Below are 17,656 nucleotides of genomic sequence, written 5' to 3' on the forward strand. Positions count from 1 at the left end.
ATGGAATGGAGTAACAATTATAGCCGCTTACCCTTACCGCTGTAAGAGTTTGGTTGGCGCCTTACATTAATTTAAATATTATTTGTATTGCAGTAAGGTATAAATTAAGTTCATGGAAGAATCCTACTATATTAATTAATAAATATTATAAAGTATCAGTAACAGTTACAGAACTTAACTTTTTAATTACCCATCATGAAGTAATTGATATGACTACAGCCAAAAATCACGCTTGTGATAAATAACGTCATAGCTCAATAGCTTATTACTTATTACTTTAAATACTCAGTTACAGTGACAGTCACAAAACGCGTCACCGCACCGCGTACGTACAATGAAAGAAACTGGTTACTAAAATCACTGGTTTTAGTAACCAGTGACGTGATTCTTGTCACCAGTTTCGTTTCGTTTCGCTCAAATCACGTAACGACCCATGCCTACCTCGCCCTTCAACCTAACCCGGCCGGGTCGGTTCTGCTCCGACTATTATCTATCTCGCTCGCTGCGCTCGCTCGATCCGCGGTGAAATATGTCTATTCATTCGAATCGATTGGATTCAGATTATCACGCCGTACATTATGACCATGATAATGTAAGGCATGATAATCGGAAGCGATAATGCTTCGGATTATCATGTCGTACATTATTGCGTTTACATTACGAGTTGTACATTATTGTTTCCCAGTTTGACATTTGGGATGCAGATAATGAACGACCTAGAACCGTAATATGTACGGCCAGAGTATTTTTATTATCTTACTTACTAAACAATGATCGACATTATTATTATTGGCAAATAAAATGGTCTTATATTATGTGGATAGTCATATTTTAAATAATAAAAATAGAAATAGTACAGCCCAAATAATACACGCATTAATTTCTATTATACAGTACAGAAAGTAGATTGCAAGCTGTGCCTTAGAGTCCTAGCCAGTCGGTTTTTCCATCCCGGTGGGTATTATCCGGGCCGGGAAAGAGTGTCACTGTCACCATACGTTAGTTTAGTACAAAGAGTATTAGTACCAATATAGAAAAAGAGTGGCAATTCTATGATCAAATTTGCATGTATGGAAACAAGCGCTATCTGGTAGCTAGCTGAAGAACTAAATCTGACATAACACACACATGTACATGCACGCACACAACAAGCTTAACGTCTATAAAGCCCAGTTTAGACCTGTAAGAAAATTGCGCAAGTTGCATTACATCGCGAGGCCGAAAAGCAAACGAGTTTATGGTGGTCACTTCACTTGGTCACCCAAGTGGAGCAATGTAATACAACTTTAAGAAAACAGCAAAAAATCAGATAAACTTAAAAATTATCCGCGAAAGCCAGACAGCCAACACACAGCGGAAAGATGGCGGACAGACTGAATTTTTCAAGTCCACGTTTGACACATTTGTCAATTTAGTGCTATCATTTCTTCGCTAGAGGCGTTGGCGTGTACGTGAAAAGGTGACGTTTTAAGTGTGCCCCCACTGGTTTAGTATCTCTTAGTAGTCTGTGCTGTCACCCACCCCTTCTACCCTAGTCTGATAGTTCCGAAGAATATTTTGTTTTGGCGCGTGGATAGATTTGTTAACTAAATACATAGGTGTATGGTGTATTATTGTCTCAATAAATGCTGAGTACTGCTTAATGTTTTGCTTAAATATTTCAAACATGTAGAATAACACTATGTCGAGCCCTGTAAAGAAACGTATAAAAAAAAGTGAGTGTAAGATACAAGTGAAGTCAGAAGTAGTGGAAAACATGCCTCCCCAAATTGGTATTAATTCGAAAAACCGTATAGAAATAGATCCTCAAAAAGATCTAGCAGCTTTAAGAAGGAAGAATTTCGTCACTGCTTGCGAAAAAGTATCCTGCGAGGCCTATTTCAATCGTCAAAAAAGGCTGCAGTTGGTTTATTTCCCAGCTTGCGCTAAAGGTGAATGCAAGCATTCAGCCAAGGAAGTATGTATAAAATTTGTTTATTAAATATTCCTGCAAAATAAGTACCTAGGTAAAACAGAAACTTTCTGTGGGAAGTAGACCATTTTCCAAGATAAAAACTATCCTAACATATCCTTCTGAGGATCTCGAAGTACTTATCTGCCTAATTTCTACCAAATTATTTTAATATTTAAGTATGAAGTTTTAATTTATAATATTAGTAAGGATATAATTTTCCATATTGATCTGAACATTTTTAAAAATACTGCCCCATGCCCATAGTGGCTCTGAAGTAACTAAGATGAGACTATAATATTTGACTGCTTTTTGTTCATGTGCAAAAAAATCAGTGAACTTAATACCTTTCATTCACAAGGTGACACTAGGACATAACAAACAGCACAATTAGGATGAACCTTTATTACTGAATGTTTGATAATTAGTGACACATCCAAATTAGGATTCGATTTGTAGCATTCGAAGATGGCGGATGAAGACAATATCTAATTTTGCTATTTCTGTTTCTTTGGCTAGTTTAAGTATAATTTTGATAGTGTTTTATGCAGCGATTAACCTTAATAGTGAACAGTGATCCTAAAATCCTATATTGCTCTTGTGTCTAAGATTTTTTTAATGCGCAAGTGGTCTCCTCATGGTTTCTGGAATTTTACTATCAAGTTGCAAAAACTACAATCACCATACAACGTGCCTCTCAAAGAGAGTTTATCTTGACACTGGCGAAATTGTCCTATTAATTAGGACAGAAAAGCCATATTTTAAAAGAGAAGAAGAAGAAGAACATCCAATTTATCATGTACTTACTACAGTAATATGCATGCTATTCATTCTCCATTCCTGATATATTATCTAAGAAAAGAGTCTTGTCTATCTATCTCTGCCTAATAAGTGGGTTTGGTATGCCAACACCCCTCTTTCGTTTCCAATACACTAGTTTATTCTAAATCTATGTACTAAACTTATTTCAGACACAGACACGAGAAATGCCCCCATATGCTGTAGAGTCGTTCAAAATAGAAGTGAACACTGGTATGTGGTATGATGCTTTGGAAGTGTGTCAAATAAGCATCACCTATGAACAATATTTATCAGCTGAAGTTCTAAAGGAAATCGTTGAAATAATGATGGTAAGTTACTAAAACTGAAAGATATGGTTGAATTATGACATATGGATTACATATTCAGGACACTGACACTGTGGATAAGTTAACTTAGATGAATGGGTGAAGTTCAAAAAGTTTGGCACTGTTTGTTTCGTTTTGTATTGTACATTTATATTTTTTAATAAGGTGATAATATTTGTTCTTAGCCCTCTGGGTTGTGGCAGAATATCAGTGTTTTGCTCCTATGAGCAATGTTGACCACTGAGCCATGGCCCTTTTGCACTACTGCAGCGCACACAAACAATTGAAAATTGTTTATTTTTAAGTTAAGACTGTTCTTTTTTTTCTAATTTATGTAATTTTGATTGTGTGTGTTTGCAGTAACAAATAAACGTTTTATCTATCTATCTATCATAAAGTTGGACCAAGTTAACTTTTAGAAAAACATATAAAACATAGCCACGCAAATGTATGGAAGAAGTTACCCATATGTTACTTTTTTTTTGTTGAGGCGTTGAACACTCCATGTGATCATGTCAACCTTATGGGTACTCTCTCAGTTCCCTACACAAGGGATAGACAAAGAAGTGGTAAATGTATATGGCTTTGTCAGATGTCGGCTCTGAGAGCCAACAATTGACTTTGCCATTGTGCATGGAACACAGACCCCCAAGAACTGTTCTTCTCGAATCTGAGTTCCTAACACATTCCAACAACAGATAGGACAAAACTTTTACCTTTTGGTAAATCTAATAGAGGTAATGGTTTAGCTATCATCATATGCAAAAACTTATTTGTCCGGAATGAATCCTAAAAGCAGTGACTTACACTATTCTCGTATATGGCTGGAAGAGTCAAAAGGGTAAGATCTAAGGCATTTAATAATATCTTTAACTGTTCTGTCAAGTTCTTTATTCTTTTTAAAATGGTATTTTTCCTTACTTACAATCTTTGATGTTTGGTCTGCCATCTGATTTCTTATTAAATTTACTTACATATATTTTAGTTCAGGCAATCAGTAAATAAGTATTGACAACATAATTGATATCTAATACTCATCTGGTTTCTAAGTAAGCAATACAAGATTGTGCCATTTAGCTTTGCGTGTAGTGTAGTGTTTATGAGTGTGGTATTAATTAACTAGCCAATTTGATTATTAAGCGGAGGCTAGGTAGCTCAATTGATCAAATTACACATGTGATTAAATATATTGAAAAAGCAGCTTGTCCATAGGGAAAGGGAATACCTGGATTACACCCACATTTCTCATTTATTTTAGTTTAAAGTCAAAAACTTTTGGAATAGTAATTAAAAAAATGTAATTAAAAGGTTTTTTACAGCATTGAATATAATTTGATTGTTATTTCAGAATGTGAATGAGGTATCATATACAGACTACACAATAGAAGAACTAATAGATAAATGTCAACAAGTACTAGCTTATAACTTTAGCAGTCACCCACCATGTGAAGACAGCATTAGAAAATGCTATAAAAACTTTCTAATGTCACCAATGGACTTGAGAAAGAACACTTACACAAATAGAGAGAACTATGACTACAGCCATGGAATAGTTAAGTACTGCATGCAAAGGCTAGCTGATGATATAAATGAAAAGAGCAAAGATGAACCCATTGTCAACAAATACGAAAATATACCGGATGAAATGAAAGAAGGTGTTCAGGGCCTACATTGGCAAAAAGAGAAATTTGACATTTTCGAATTACTAACAAGGCCTGAGAGGATTAAAAGACTCATGGCTGTACTGAATAGTATTATCGAATTGTTGCAATTTGACTTAGCTATATGGCAATCAAGGTTTGAAAATTTTAATACCTTTAATATGCATTAAATGCATGGCGTGGTCACAAAGCAACAGCTAATTTCGATGTTAAAGTGGGAAGGAGACAATGCATGCAAAGTCCATTGTTTGTTTTTAGGGATAATAGAAACTAGCACAAGAGGCATCCTAAATAACTTAGGTATTTGCACTTGCAACAATCTGCAGAAATAAGTTATTTAAAATAACCTTTATAACTTGTGAATGGCATTTAAAGATCGCAAACAATTGATACCCAATAATATATTGTCAATATGCAATTAGGACCAGCAGTGTGTTTTAAATATAAAATGAAGTTATGTTTTAAATCCACGTTAACTTAGACATATACCTAATATCTTAATTTTATCATATTTTACTTTTACAGGCAGACAAGTAAATTAGGAAGACATATTATGGAGCCCAGAAAGAAGCCATTGATTGCCTTACTCCTGTGGTCGAGTAACCCACTGACCACTGGCGCAGTAACCAGTAATTGTCACCTGATAATGGAGCTATTCATTAATATTGTTCAGCTGCAGTATCCCGAAGAAGATGTCAGAGTTATGACTGTAAGGAATTGAATATTTAACATAATACAGTTTCACACATCTCATAATTTCTCTTGATGTACCTGCTCTGTACCAGTGGCAAAGTCGAGTTTCAAGACGAATTTTATTGGTTGTTAGGGCCTGCACACGGGGTGCGGGAGATTTTTGTTTATGCGGGCCATCACAAGCAATCAATGAATTTCATTGGTCAAGAGGGGCAGGACGCCGGGAATACCGATGCTATTGATACCTATTGCTAAATTAATTTCAATTATCGTTATTCTGCATACTAAAAGTCCCCGCTTGCTATAAATATTGACTGACTTATCAACCAATGAAAGAAATGATATTTTTTTTTCTTTTTCTTTTTAATGAAAATAAGACTTTAGGCGCGCTAACATCTGTCACTGTTATTGGTCAATTGATTTCGCGGCAAAATCGTGAAAGGCCGACCTCTGCGATTTTCTACTTCAGTTGACTGATGCTTAGATGTCATGCAGAATGCGCCCTAAGTACTTACACATTATGACAAATAAAAGTATAACAGTTTTTAGTAACTCGCATTATTATAATATAACTTTTTTTAAAAGAGGATGACAGTACAAAACTATTAATTACTAGAGTTTACCTGCAGCTTCGCACGCAAAAACTATTCGATCTGGTACAATTAAAATTCCGGGATTTTATAAAATTCCCAATATTTATATCTTCATTGAGGTTGTGGAGCCATAGAAGGTTAAGACCACCTGTCCAAAATTTCAAGACTAAACCCCCCCCCCTGCTGGGGGATTTCAACCGCTGTTGAAATTTCAAGATTTTATCCCTATCTGGGTTTTTTCGGTGAAGGAAAACAGCGTGAGGAAACCTGCACAAACCTGCGAAGCAATTCAATGGTGTGTGTGAAGTTCCCAATCCGCACTGGGCCCCCGTGGGAACAACGGCCCAAGCCCTCTCATTCCGAGAGGAGGCCTGTGCCCAGCAGTGGGACGTATATAGGCTGGGACGTTGATCCCTATCTGGTGGAAAAATATCGGGATAAAAAGTAGCCTATGTTATTCCAGACTTGCAGCTACCTAACCTACATACCAAATTTCTGACTCTAAGCCCAGCGGTTGTTATTTCAAGATTTTATCCCTAGCCAGTGGGAATATCGGGATAAAAAATAGCCTATGTGTTATTCCAGATGTCCAGCTATCTACATTTTAGCCGTTTTAGAATGAAAGAGTAACACGCACGCACGCACGCACGCACGCACGCACGCACGCACGCACGCACGCACGCACACACACACACACACACACACTGATGTGCGTTTTTCTTTCAGTCCATAGAACAACTGTATCACGTTTACGTTAGTTTTTTTTTTGGGATCAGCTAGAAGTCCAATGCAAATGATCATAGAGGTTTTTTTCTCTTTTTCAGATGTGGCTGAACACAATGATTCAGATCTTTTATGTTTGCGAGACTAAATCAAACAGTGACTATCCAAACCTAGGAAAATACTGTGCAGCATTTGCTGTCAAGTTTTATGAAAAAATTAAATGTGTGTTTAGTATATTTGTCTTTTTAAGAATTAATCATTATCATTGAGAAGGATAATTTTTAGTGTTTAATTGTATTTGCAGGTCTTCCCCGTGATTCAGTATGCAGGATTTTGGAGAGAGTACAACCTTCCTTTATGCAACATTTAATTGGGATGCATATTACTAAAGATTTTTTGAATATCAAGGAGGACAATGTGATAAAAATCTTAATTGATTTTGTGAAAAACCATAAATGGGAAGAATATAAAGAGTCAGATGAAGAATTGCAAATAATGAAAGGTGAATTGTGGCCAGAGGGATTAGATAGTATTTTGCATTGTCTGGCAAATAAAATGGATGAAAGAATGGACATTGTCTCAAACTCTGACAACAACAATAATTCTTACCCTAAACTTGAGTTGCCTGAGTACATAGATACATCTGAACCTGAACAAAACCATGCTGTGCATGTCTTATATGTAACATTTGCAGCTTATCTTGATGCTTATAGTGTACAAAGTGTTCAAGATACTTTAGACAACTTAAATGAAGAGTTGCTCCAAGGAAATATGACTGCTAGGAATATTCAAATTCATCTTCCTGAAGCTCACATGTATTCAGTTTCAGAAGAATATATAAAGAAATATCGAACAATTTACCAAACACTGAAAGAACTTTTGAGAATTTGGCTTGATTTGAAAGGAAATAAAAATTTCCCTAATATATTAAAAGTTTTTGAAAATTTGTCACTATTAGCATGATGATTTAACTGTTCTGTTTGTTGTCTTTTGTGTCAATCAAGCAAGTACTGTTTAACTATGTTAAACAACTTTTAATTAAAAAGACAAGTCACATATTGTTTAATAAAATACAGAAATATTTTCCAAAATGTGTTTTATTTGTATCTACTAATATAATTTATAATTACATTACTAATATTTAGGAACAAAATGTCCTCTTGCCTTCTTACTGCGTGTTGCTCTTTCAATATCCACATCAGGATATTCAGCTTTTAGTTTCTCCATATCCATGTCAGGGAATCTCTTCAACAAGTGTTGAACATGATGGAAATCTCGATTCTGTGCTCTCCTTTTCTCGTTTAACTGTTTCTCTTTATACAGACGATAGAACTTCTTCACTGCCAGAGAGTTAATCATCCCATGTTCCAAATATGGTCTAACCCAGCGAGTATTCATGAACTTAGGAAGAAAGTGCTCTGACTTCTCATATTTTTCTGGTAAACTAAAAACATTCACAACATTTGTCACAGGTCTCTCTCCAGTCTCTCCAGTTTCTAACTGATAGTACGCTACATTACGTTCCCTCACGACAGTTTCTATATTATTCATTGACTCTTGTACTTTATCGATTCTCTCTGGATTGGGAAACAATCTCACTTTTTCATTACATGCATGTTCCATGGTGTAAAGCATGTTTCGCTCTTTCAAAAGTACGTACCATAATTTATGCAAGTCCGTATTAGACTTTATTCTTAATTCATCCAATTTCCATGCTCTCCCTACTTTGATATTGGTTTCCTTCCAATTTTTCTTCGTATCGAAAAATTCCATTAAATCTTGAAATGCATTTGTTGTGTGAAAGCTTTTCCTGTTAACCACGTTAATACAAGCGCTGACAGCATTGTGCGACTGGTGATATAGAGATACGCTGCTTCTTAAGATGCTTCTAATCCCTGCAAGATTCATTATTAAAAGTAGAACGATAAAATAAAATAGGTACAAAGAACTTTACAGGTTAAACATTTGACATTAGCAGAATGTGAGCGCGGCCACATGAAATCGCTCGACGCTCGTTTCCAGTGTCAAGTCTGATCACGTGACATATAGCGATAAAGAAAATGAGCTTTATCCACAGATTACCTCCAACACACGAAAAACACTTTTTTTTTTTCATTCTCTCCAATTTCCTTTATTTGTACCACTGCCACAACACTGCTACTAAATGAGATTAAGAAATCAGCATCCAAGACCAAGATCATTCCTACAAGAAGCCACATTGTCGCTGCTGCTCGACGCGGCGACTTGACACTACTTTTTTGAGTCGCGGGAAATTCAAAATCATCTTCAAAATGGGGTCACGTGACCAGATTTATCGCTGCAATCGAGCGACGAGCGACTGCATGTGGCCGCACCTAAATAATTAGTAACAGTGACAGAAGACAGCACTTGGTGATTTTTCAGCCTTTTCCCAGTAATTGAATTTGGCCAAGCTTTAGTCCAGTAAAGGTCTAGTAGAATAAGAAATACTGTAAAACTTATCTCACTATAAAATCGTGTATTTAAAAGTACTTTTGAACTACTACTACTACATCCTACAAAATAATACAAAAACACAATTCAGTTTGCAAAACGCTTTAACTTTTTTTTAAAGCTGTTTCAATAAAGTATAAACACTTATTTTAAAAACAGGGTATCCGATAAAAATTGCATTAAAGGTAAATTACTGTCCAAATATTGATTACTTATAATAAATTTAATTTCTGCTTTGTCGTAAGCATTAAATAAGGTTTAATTTTGAAACCTTAAAAGGCAAAGTCTAAGAACGGATCTAAACTAGAAACCCTCTTTGCTCGAAACCACATTGAAACTTCCAAAGATCTGTGTTCCAAAGCTCGCTCAGTTAGTTTTGAGTTGTAGGCTAAAGAGCGTTTTCGAACGTACCTAATGTCATGTCATGTCATGATTATTTATGGTTATTTATTTTTTTGTTAGGACGTTAGGAGGAAGATGCAAGATTCAGTCAGGATAAAATGTTTGTGATATCGTGAAAAGTCGTGTTATTGTTGACTTTCTATTGGGATTATTAGAACAGTATATAAAGAGTATTATTAAAGTGCAAGTGTTGTGTTGTTATTGGGATACCCATATCGTCTGAAGCAAACCAGTCAAAGGTGAGCTGAGCATTATTATTAAAACTTTGGAAGCTCATTGACATTCCGGCTTCTTGGCTTTCTATATCCTAATATTTTATTTATATCGGATGTAAAAACTTAGTATTCAATAAAAAGTAAATAGAAAAATTAGGTATATAATACTAAAGTTCAAGTAACTCAATGTTTAAAAATATATATTAAAAAAAAACTCACAAAGCTTGATTAATTGGGATTGATAAGTTATAAGTAACCTTCTATTTAATTTAAGGTTATATTTTAATAAATACAAGAGAAAATACCTGAAAGCTTGACACTAAACAAGTACAAGTATGATGACTAAACCAAGTATAGTGCTATTTTCTATTGTCCCTCATCAAACTTTGTGACTTGTTAGGTTTCAATTGGTTGCTCAGTTTGTTTTTGAGCACATAGAAAGAATATGTCTTTACTATTTTATGTTTGCCTCCATACCATCAGAATGTAATAAGGGCTGTCGCGTATGAATTCGCCACTAGAGTGTAGCGTTAGGTCTCCGAAATGTCAAATCTCATAGTTTTTGGGTGAGCTACGTGGGTTTATTTATAATTAGAATAATTTTGTGAATATTTTGCAATATCTGAAATTAATTATGGCAAATATGCGTTCCGTCCGGGGCAATGAATGTCTGTGTTTTGAGACAGTTTTGTCTTTCGGAAACCTTTGTCCTCCCTTTTTTCCGAACAAAACGGGGACTATGCAATACTGTGGCATGCTCGATATTTTTATGATACGGTTTTAAGGTGTATTAAATATGATTTTAATCTAAAATTTGTTTTTACACCCGTAATAACACTTTGAAAGCCATACTTAAAAATCTCACGCAACAGTGCGCCATCTAGTGAGACAAAAAACGATAGCCCTCATTAAAATCATTAGTAAATTCAAAGGTTTTAAACAACATTATAAATAAAAGAAAGCACTGTAAACCAGCAGGGCTAGTACGAAACTCGAAACTCAAAGTTTGTGTTGTGCAGTCCCTGTGACACTTATACTATTTATTACGAGAGTGAGAGGGACAGTATGATACAAACTTCGAGTTTCGAGTTTCATAGTAGCCCTGCAGTGACTTGCAAATTTTTCTTCTTAATTACACATACATAACAAAATACACACTTAATATTTTCATTATATAACTATCACAGTATTTGTATAATAATACTGATTAGACTACAATATGATAAAATAACAGCTGATATTAAGTCAACACATAAGAAGTCTTGTTGAGTAGTATGGCAGAAAGTTATGCTATTTTTTTTACAAGCTTTTATTTAGTTTCACCTGTCCCATTGTCTGTTTCTGTAATCAAATCTTGCAAGTTAAATTTGACCAACTTCCAGTAGTTGGATTGACATGAACTTTGGTAAATAAGAAGATAATAATAATAACAATAGAAAACCTAGTCAAATAACTCGCCCCTCCCCATTCCCGCCACAAAGGTGCCCATAACGCTCGCGGCAGTTCCACGTTGAATAGCTATGGACAGCCTTTGCACCAGAAATGACTCGGAGCGAGGGTCCTCCCCTTTTTGCCTGAGTCAACGGCCCAAATCACCTACAAAACGCCTGTCTTTATAGGACAGAACTCTTCAACGGTTAATGGCATTGACTTGAAATTTGGTATTAAAATGTAGTTTGGGTGACAATATAAGTACAGTGAACAGAAAGTACAGTCAGCAAAAAAAAGCTTTTATTAAAATATAATTTTTTACCAAAAACTTATTTTTAACACTACAATCAGTAACAAATACCTATGACTTTACAAAACCAAGAAAAACTTATTTTTGCCAGATCAGTGATTTTGGTACCTACTTTACTTGTGCTCTGAGCTGAGTAGCCTAACTTCATGCCAAACGTCATAAATCTATGTTGAAAAGAAATGCCATTTAGGTTTTCTTTCTAATGGTCTTTGTACTCGTATGAAAATGTACCCTCAAAAGTTGTAGCATTTGATCACATGAACTTAACTTAATTTTTGTTTAGACCAAATTAATTTCTCTGTATATATTAATTTCAACCTGATATTTCTATGTTATTATTATTCCCCTTGATGGCGCCTTAAGCTGGGCCAGTGTCAGTTACGATGACAGGGTTGCGGTTTATTCTGCAGAACGCCAACAGTTTGACAGGAGCAAGAAAATAATTTTGGGAATAAAAATAAAAATAAGTCCTTTTCTGCGATATTTCTATGCATTCTTGACAAAAAGAGTCTTGACAGACAGACAAATAGATGATGAAAATGATCCTAAAAGAAGTGGAATTCTTGACCCTTTCTTTTTATTGTTTGTTGCCTACTTCTAGGTTAGCTTTTGCCTGTGGCTTCGCTTGCGTTAAATTTGGGGTAACATACATTTACTTTCTGTGGCTCTTTTTTTCGTGTTTTGATTGATTTTTCGGAGTATTACATGGAAATACACATACATACAGACATTGTTTTAGACAGATGGTGCAAATTTTGGAATTCTAAAATCAGCCTACATACATATTATCTACCTGCATGCCAAATTTGAAGTCTCTAATATTGATAATGACGGAGTTAAAGCCACTTTGCAGCAAAAATAGAAATGGGAATTTGGATAAATCCTGAAAATTGTTTTTAGCTGTTAGTATTACCTAAATGCATGCCAAATTTGAAGTTTCTAATAATTATAGTTACGGAAATAGGGCCGTTTTGAAGTGAAAATATAAATCCCATTTATTCCCTATCCTGTGGGAATTTCGAAAAATCCTTTCTTAGTGCGCGTCTACACCTATTAAGGGACATATATTCCAAATTTAAAGTTTCTAGGCCCAGCGGTCAGTCAGTCAGTCAGTCATTTAGTTTCTTCTTTTATATACAGGGTGTCCCAAGAAGTAGTGATATACTAAAGCCGGGAGATAGAGGACCTAGAGGGCTATCTGAATCACCCCCATGTATGTTCCGCGATTTTTCGTATTTTCGGAGTTATGACTTTTTTTTTAATTTTTCACCTATCGCCGAGTACGATGAAATTTTTATTTATGGTGACGTGAATTATTGCGGTAGATGCTTGATTTTTTTTGTGTGCTAAGCTGATAGATAGGCCAATTCAGTATGGTAACATTTACTATCGTTAGATCTTTGAATGGAATAAAAAAAAATGCCAAGAAAGATAAAATTACCCAGTATGTTCACAATTTCAAGAGCCCTTAAAAAAATAAAATCACATAAAAAAATTACCGTTTGGCTTTTAAAAACTTGCTCTATCTATCAGGTAGCTACTCTGAAAATTTCATTTTATTATTCTTAAGGCTTCAATCAAAAAATTGAAATCTAAATGTGAAGGTGTTTAATTACAAGAAATTTTCAAAATGGCCCCCCTGTTGCGGCATCGCCGGAAAAAGTTGTCTTTTAAACGTCTGAATGCACTTCTATTATTTTTAATGGTTTCTTCTGCTAGTCTCAATTTCCGGGTTAACTCGTCCAAATTGCGGCATTCTCTCGAGTCGACGAGGTCTTTGTAGTATCCCCATACAAAAAAATCAATGGGGTTTAGGTCGGGGGACCGTGGAGGCCAGGCTATAAGGCAGGCGTCACCCCGGCCACAACGACCAATCCATCTTTCAGGGTATCTTTGATTTAAATAGTTTCTCACGTCCTAGGCAAAATGGCATGGTCACACTGTCGGTCCACATCTAACAGCAGGGGCAGATCGACGCGTAGAAAATTTAAAAAGTGATTGCCGCCCAAGCGGTCTGGCAGCTGAAAGGGCCCGATTAGCTGACCGTTAAGTATGCCAGACCAAAGGTTAACACTAAAGTGTTCTTGGAATGTCGATTCCCTTTTTAAATTCGGATTTTTAATTGCCCATGAGTGAGAATTGTGCATATTAAAAATCCCATTGCGTCTAAAGTGGGATTCATCCGTCCACAAGATTTGTTTAAAAAAAAATCGTTTTCAGCTTGTCTCCTCAGCATTTCCTGACAGAATTCAATTCGCCGATTGTAATCTTCCGGTTTCAACTGTTGCACTTTTCTAATGTGAAACGGATGATATCCTACGCTCTGTAGTGTACGGTGTACCTGAGATTTAGAAAGTCCGGTACGACGTGCCATAACTCACACACTGGTCGACGGGTCTCTTTCTACTTCTTCAACAACTGCGTCTACTACATCAGGATCCGGCATAGTGGCCATACGGCCTGATCTGGTACCCGGTATGTGACCTTCCAAATACGCATTATGTACTCTTAAGATCATGCGATAGTCAGGAAACGTTTCAGGTTGAGGCCCGCCTCTTCGTTCCACATGTTCCCGGTACAGCCTTGAAGCTTCCGCCGCATTCCCCCTAGCATAACCGTAATAGTAATGCATTTCTGCGTAGTCACGTGAAGTAAACATGATCACTTACACACAAACTCAAGTCCAGTTAATGCCAAGTCGTCGATTCCAGGTAATAACACTAATCCAAATCGTAATGCAAGTCAAAGTCCATATGAATAGCCAAAATGATTAGGGAAACGAACAATTAGCAATATTAAAACACAATTTTTAAATTATTGAAAAATAACAACGATGACGAAACAACGTGAAAATTTTCTCATGCGTCAACCATCTTTTGTGTTCGTTTTATTCCATAAAACAGGCCTCAATATACTGTTGCAGGCCTAGGCCTGCACGACAACAGTCTTTTTTTTTTTCAATGCAAAACGTCAAATATCCACATATTCCGAATTTCAAAATATCGATTTTTTTAATATCCGATTTTTAAAACTCCGAAGAATGAAAAGCACGAAATGTTATTGGCCCGAAGTACAGTATTCCGATTATTAATTTTCCTGTTTGATAAGTAAATAGGACAAGTATATTGTTTTATAATGTATTATTTTATGCTGGACATAAAGGTAAGTTTCTTAAAAAAAACCGGGCAAGTGCGAGTCGGACTCGCGCACCGAGGGTTCCGTACACATTTATAGGTATGTAAGTAAACGGGAATTGTGTCTTGAAGATATTTCTCGCTCTTTCCAAGCCCTCTTAAGCAAAATGTACGCAGTGTGGGGTCAGATTATATTGGTCTGGGATATTTACAGACAGACATAAAAAATCAAGATTTTTTCAGACTTTTCTAGTTGGTTGTGTTATAATAGCTACCTTCATACCAAATTTCAAGATTCTGAGTTCACGGGAAGTACCCTGTAGGTTTTGATTCCCTTGCGAGTTTCGAAAATTTGCGGAAATTTGCAGCAGAAACGGCTGCATTTTTTGATTGCGCTGGCTTAGAAGTTTGATTTTTTCACAGCTCCAAGGGACAGTAGACCTCAGTCTTTGATATAAATTTCAGCTTGATACCTCCACGCGTTCCCGCGAAAAAGGGTCTTGACAGACAGACAGACAGACGAACAAAAAGTGATCCTATAAGGGTTCCGTTTTTTCCTTTTGAGGTACGGACTACGGAACCCTACAAATATGTCCACACATTACGAAAAGCGGCGCGCAGTGCTCGTGTTGCGGCAGCCGCCGAGTCGCGTTGCTCCTAGGAAGAAGGGCTACGAATTAGCCCGAAACATGTCGAGCTAAACTCGATTTAAGACGTTAGTTATCCATTACAATATCATTTATTACGGAAAGCGACCAAAACACAACATAATTTGTTCAGGAAATTTAGCACTCCAGACCAAGCTTAAACGGGAATACACAGTCCAACGCTATCAAAGAAGTGTAGACACACGAGTATAGCATGTGAGGCATGTAGGCTGCATGTGGGAACAGGAACCTGCCCGCTAGTATGTGGCGCGCGGCGCGGCGAACCTCTAGACAGCTATGACTATGATACGTGTGGTTAGTAATTTGTTGCGTGCATTAAGCAAGTTGCGCTCGCTCGTTACGGACCCCGCCAAACAACGTAATGTCTCAATTGCCTGCGTCTCCACCTCCTGATAACAACTCTCCCTAAATTATTTCACTCGGCGGCGTTCTCTCGTTAGAGTAATTGAAGCGTTATGAATTCTTGACGCGGCTAAACTAGATTGTGATCTATGACACCCGGGATTAAATTATGACGTAAATGGGTCGATCAACTTTTTCTTATCACTCGTTACTATAGTTACGGTCACCTGAGTCACTCTTTAAACCGTAAGTTTACAGGGTTAAAATTTGCCAAACATGCATTTTTGTGGTAGTTTTAAGCCCCTTCTATAATTGGTCATTTAATAACCATGTCAGTATAATGTGAGTGTGACACAGCATTTCGTCTATTCAACATTTCGCGGAGGAGGTTCTCAAGTCGACGCGTATATATTTTTTTTTGACCACGCATAACTTTTTACATAGTAGTCCGATTTTGATAATTCTTTTTATTGGATAGCGTATACCTTGAAGTTGGTATTATATAAATTTGGAAAAAAATTACCCCAATGGTGGGGAAAAAGGTATAAAATAAACACTTTTTAAACAAAAAAATTAAACCGCCGAAAAAACTGAAAAGCAAAAAATAATAAAGTTAAATAATACTTAGGTACCTTATATGTAAATAAAGTATACCTAGGTACCACTTTGAAGTCGCTGCCTCAGCACGAGCCAGGAGGAGTGATAGAAGCCCATCAGGTAGACGACTATAGGTCCACTCCTCCTGACTAGTGCTGAGACTGCTGAGGCACCGACTTCAAAGTGGTACCTAGGTATACTTTACTTACATATACCTAATGCCTTGATTACACGTACCGAGTAAACGGGCGAGACAGTAAAATGTTTCTCGGCCGAGGACAGTGATGTAAGGAGTTTTATTAAGCGCTCGCTCGCTCGCTATGTTTATACGCACCGAGTACTCGGCCGAGAGCACTGTCTCCTGTCTCGCCCGTTTCCTCGGTACGTGTAATCAAGGCATAAGTATTTAACTTTATTATTTTTTGCTTTTCAGTTTTTTCGGCGGTTTAATTTTTTTGTTAAAAAGTTTTTTGTCCCCTCGCTGACGGGACAGAATAACAACAAGAATTAGTTGATCCACCCAAATACAAGTGGTACCTACTCTGAATATTTTTACCTTGCTCTTCGAGTGCGAGAGTTCTGATGTTAAGCCTTTCGACATGATAAATGAAAGTTTAAACTGACTGCGAGACGAGGACCCGTTATTTATTACTGGAATGCACGAACCGAGCTCTTCACTTGTTTATAAAGCTTTATATAATCATGACGGCGTAGCTTGTTCTGTGCGATCCATCCCATAAAATAGTTAACGAGTGTTAAAGGTTGAATTTCAGACGATCCAAAGCAATAACGAAAATAACTTAGAACTTGAACCACGAAACTGATGGCCAGCAAATTATAAATTCGAAACTCGATTTGTCGTTGAATTATTACCGCATAATTTATTAGTCGGCAGCGAGCTTGGAATTAATGTCACGTTCCCTTTACCATAACAGTTGTCTGGCAAGTAGGTGCTTACACTGGATCTTCGCATTGAATCGTTGATTAAATCAGGCGCCGTCGGCTTTGTTTCACGGAACGCGCATTATCTCGCTGGCTTGTCACTCACACTCGACCTTCTGTGACGGCGGACCTAGGCAATCAATGGGGATTTCTGTATACACTACACCGGTACTCATTTACGTCAATTACAGTAATGCGGGACGACATTATGCCCCCGATGTGGGTTGAACTTGTACCCGCGATAAATAAACTCGGACTTCATTACGATCTGATGTTGGCATGTTCACACTCACGCGATATTGCTGTTTGCACCGTTGCCGGAATAATTGACCGAAATAAACAAAAGAAAATGAATATAAATTCGCGGTAATTACCTAACTTTATCTTGTATGTAT

At 36.6% G+C, this 17,656-nt stretch overlaps 3 protein-coding genes across 3 annotated transcripts in view; 2 read left to right on the plus strand and 1 right to left on the minus strand.

Annotated features, from left to right (window-relative positions):
• The first annotated feature begins 1,516 nt into the window (after positions 1-1,516).
• LOC141433435 (uncharacterized) lies at positions 1,517-7,825 on the plus strand. The gene is made up of 6 exons (XM_074095472.1): positions 1,517-1,957; positions 2,923-3,081; positions 4,427-4,875; positions 5,265-5,448; positions 6,850-6,970; positions 7,053-7,825. The coding sequence occupies exons 1-6, from the start codon at positions 1,682-1,684 to the stop codon at positions 7,709-7,711; spliced, it is 1,848 nt and encodes a 615-aa protein (XP_073951573.1). The 5' UTR covers positions 1,517-1,681; the 3' UTR covers positions 7,712-7,825.
• Positions 7,826-7,827: 2 nt separating this feature from the next.
• mRpL47 (mitochondrial ribosomal protein L47) lies at positions 7,828-8,738 on the minus strand. The gene has a single exon (XM_074095473.1). The coding sequence runs from the start codon at positions 8,654-8,656 to the stop codon at positions 7,883-7,885; it is 774 nt and encodes a 257-aa protein (XP_073951574.1). The 5' UTR covers positions 8,657-8,738; the 3' UTR covers positions 7,828-7,882.
• Positions 8,739-9,579: 841 nt separating this feature from the next.
• sfl (N-deacetylase and N-sulfotransferase sfl) overlaps positions 9,580-17,656 on the plus strand; it is a 121,754-nt gene continuing 113,677 nt past the window's right edge. Inside the window, exon 1 of the mRNA XM_074095475.1 lies at positions 9,580-9,861. The gene's annotated coding sequence lies outside the window, so the exon portion shown is untranslated. The remainder of the gene's footprint in view (positions 9,862-17,656) is intronic.

The sequence above is a fragment of the Choristoneura fumiferana genome, chromosome 12 (genome assembly GCF_025370935.1).
Source record: "Choristoneura fumiferana chromosome 12, NRCan_CFum_1, whole genome shotgun sequence".
Lineage (NCBI taxonomy): Eukaryota > Metazoa > Arthropoda > Insecta > Lepidoptera > Tortricidae > Choristoneura > Choristoneura fumiferana.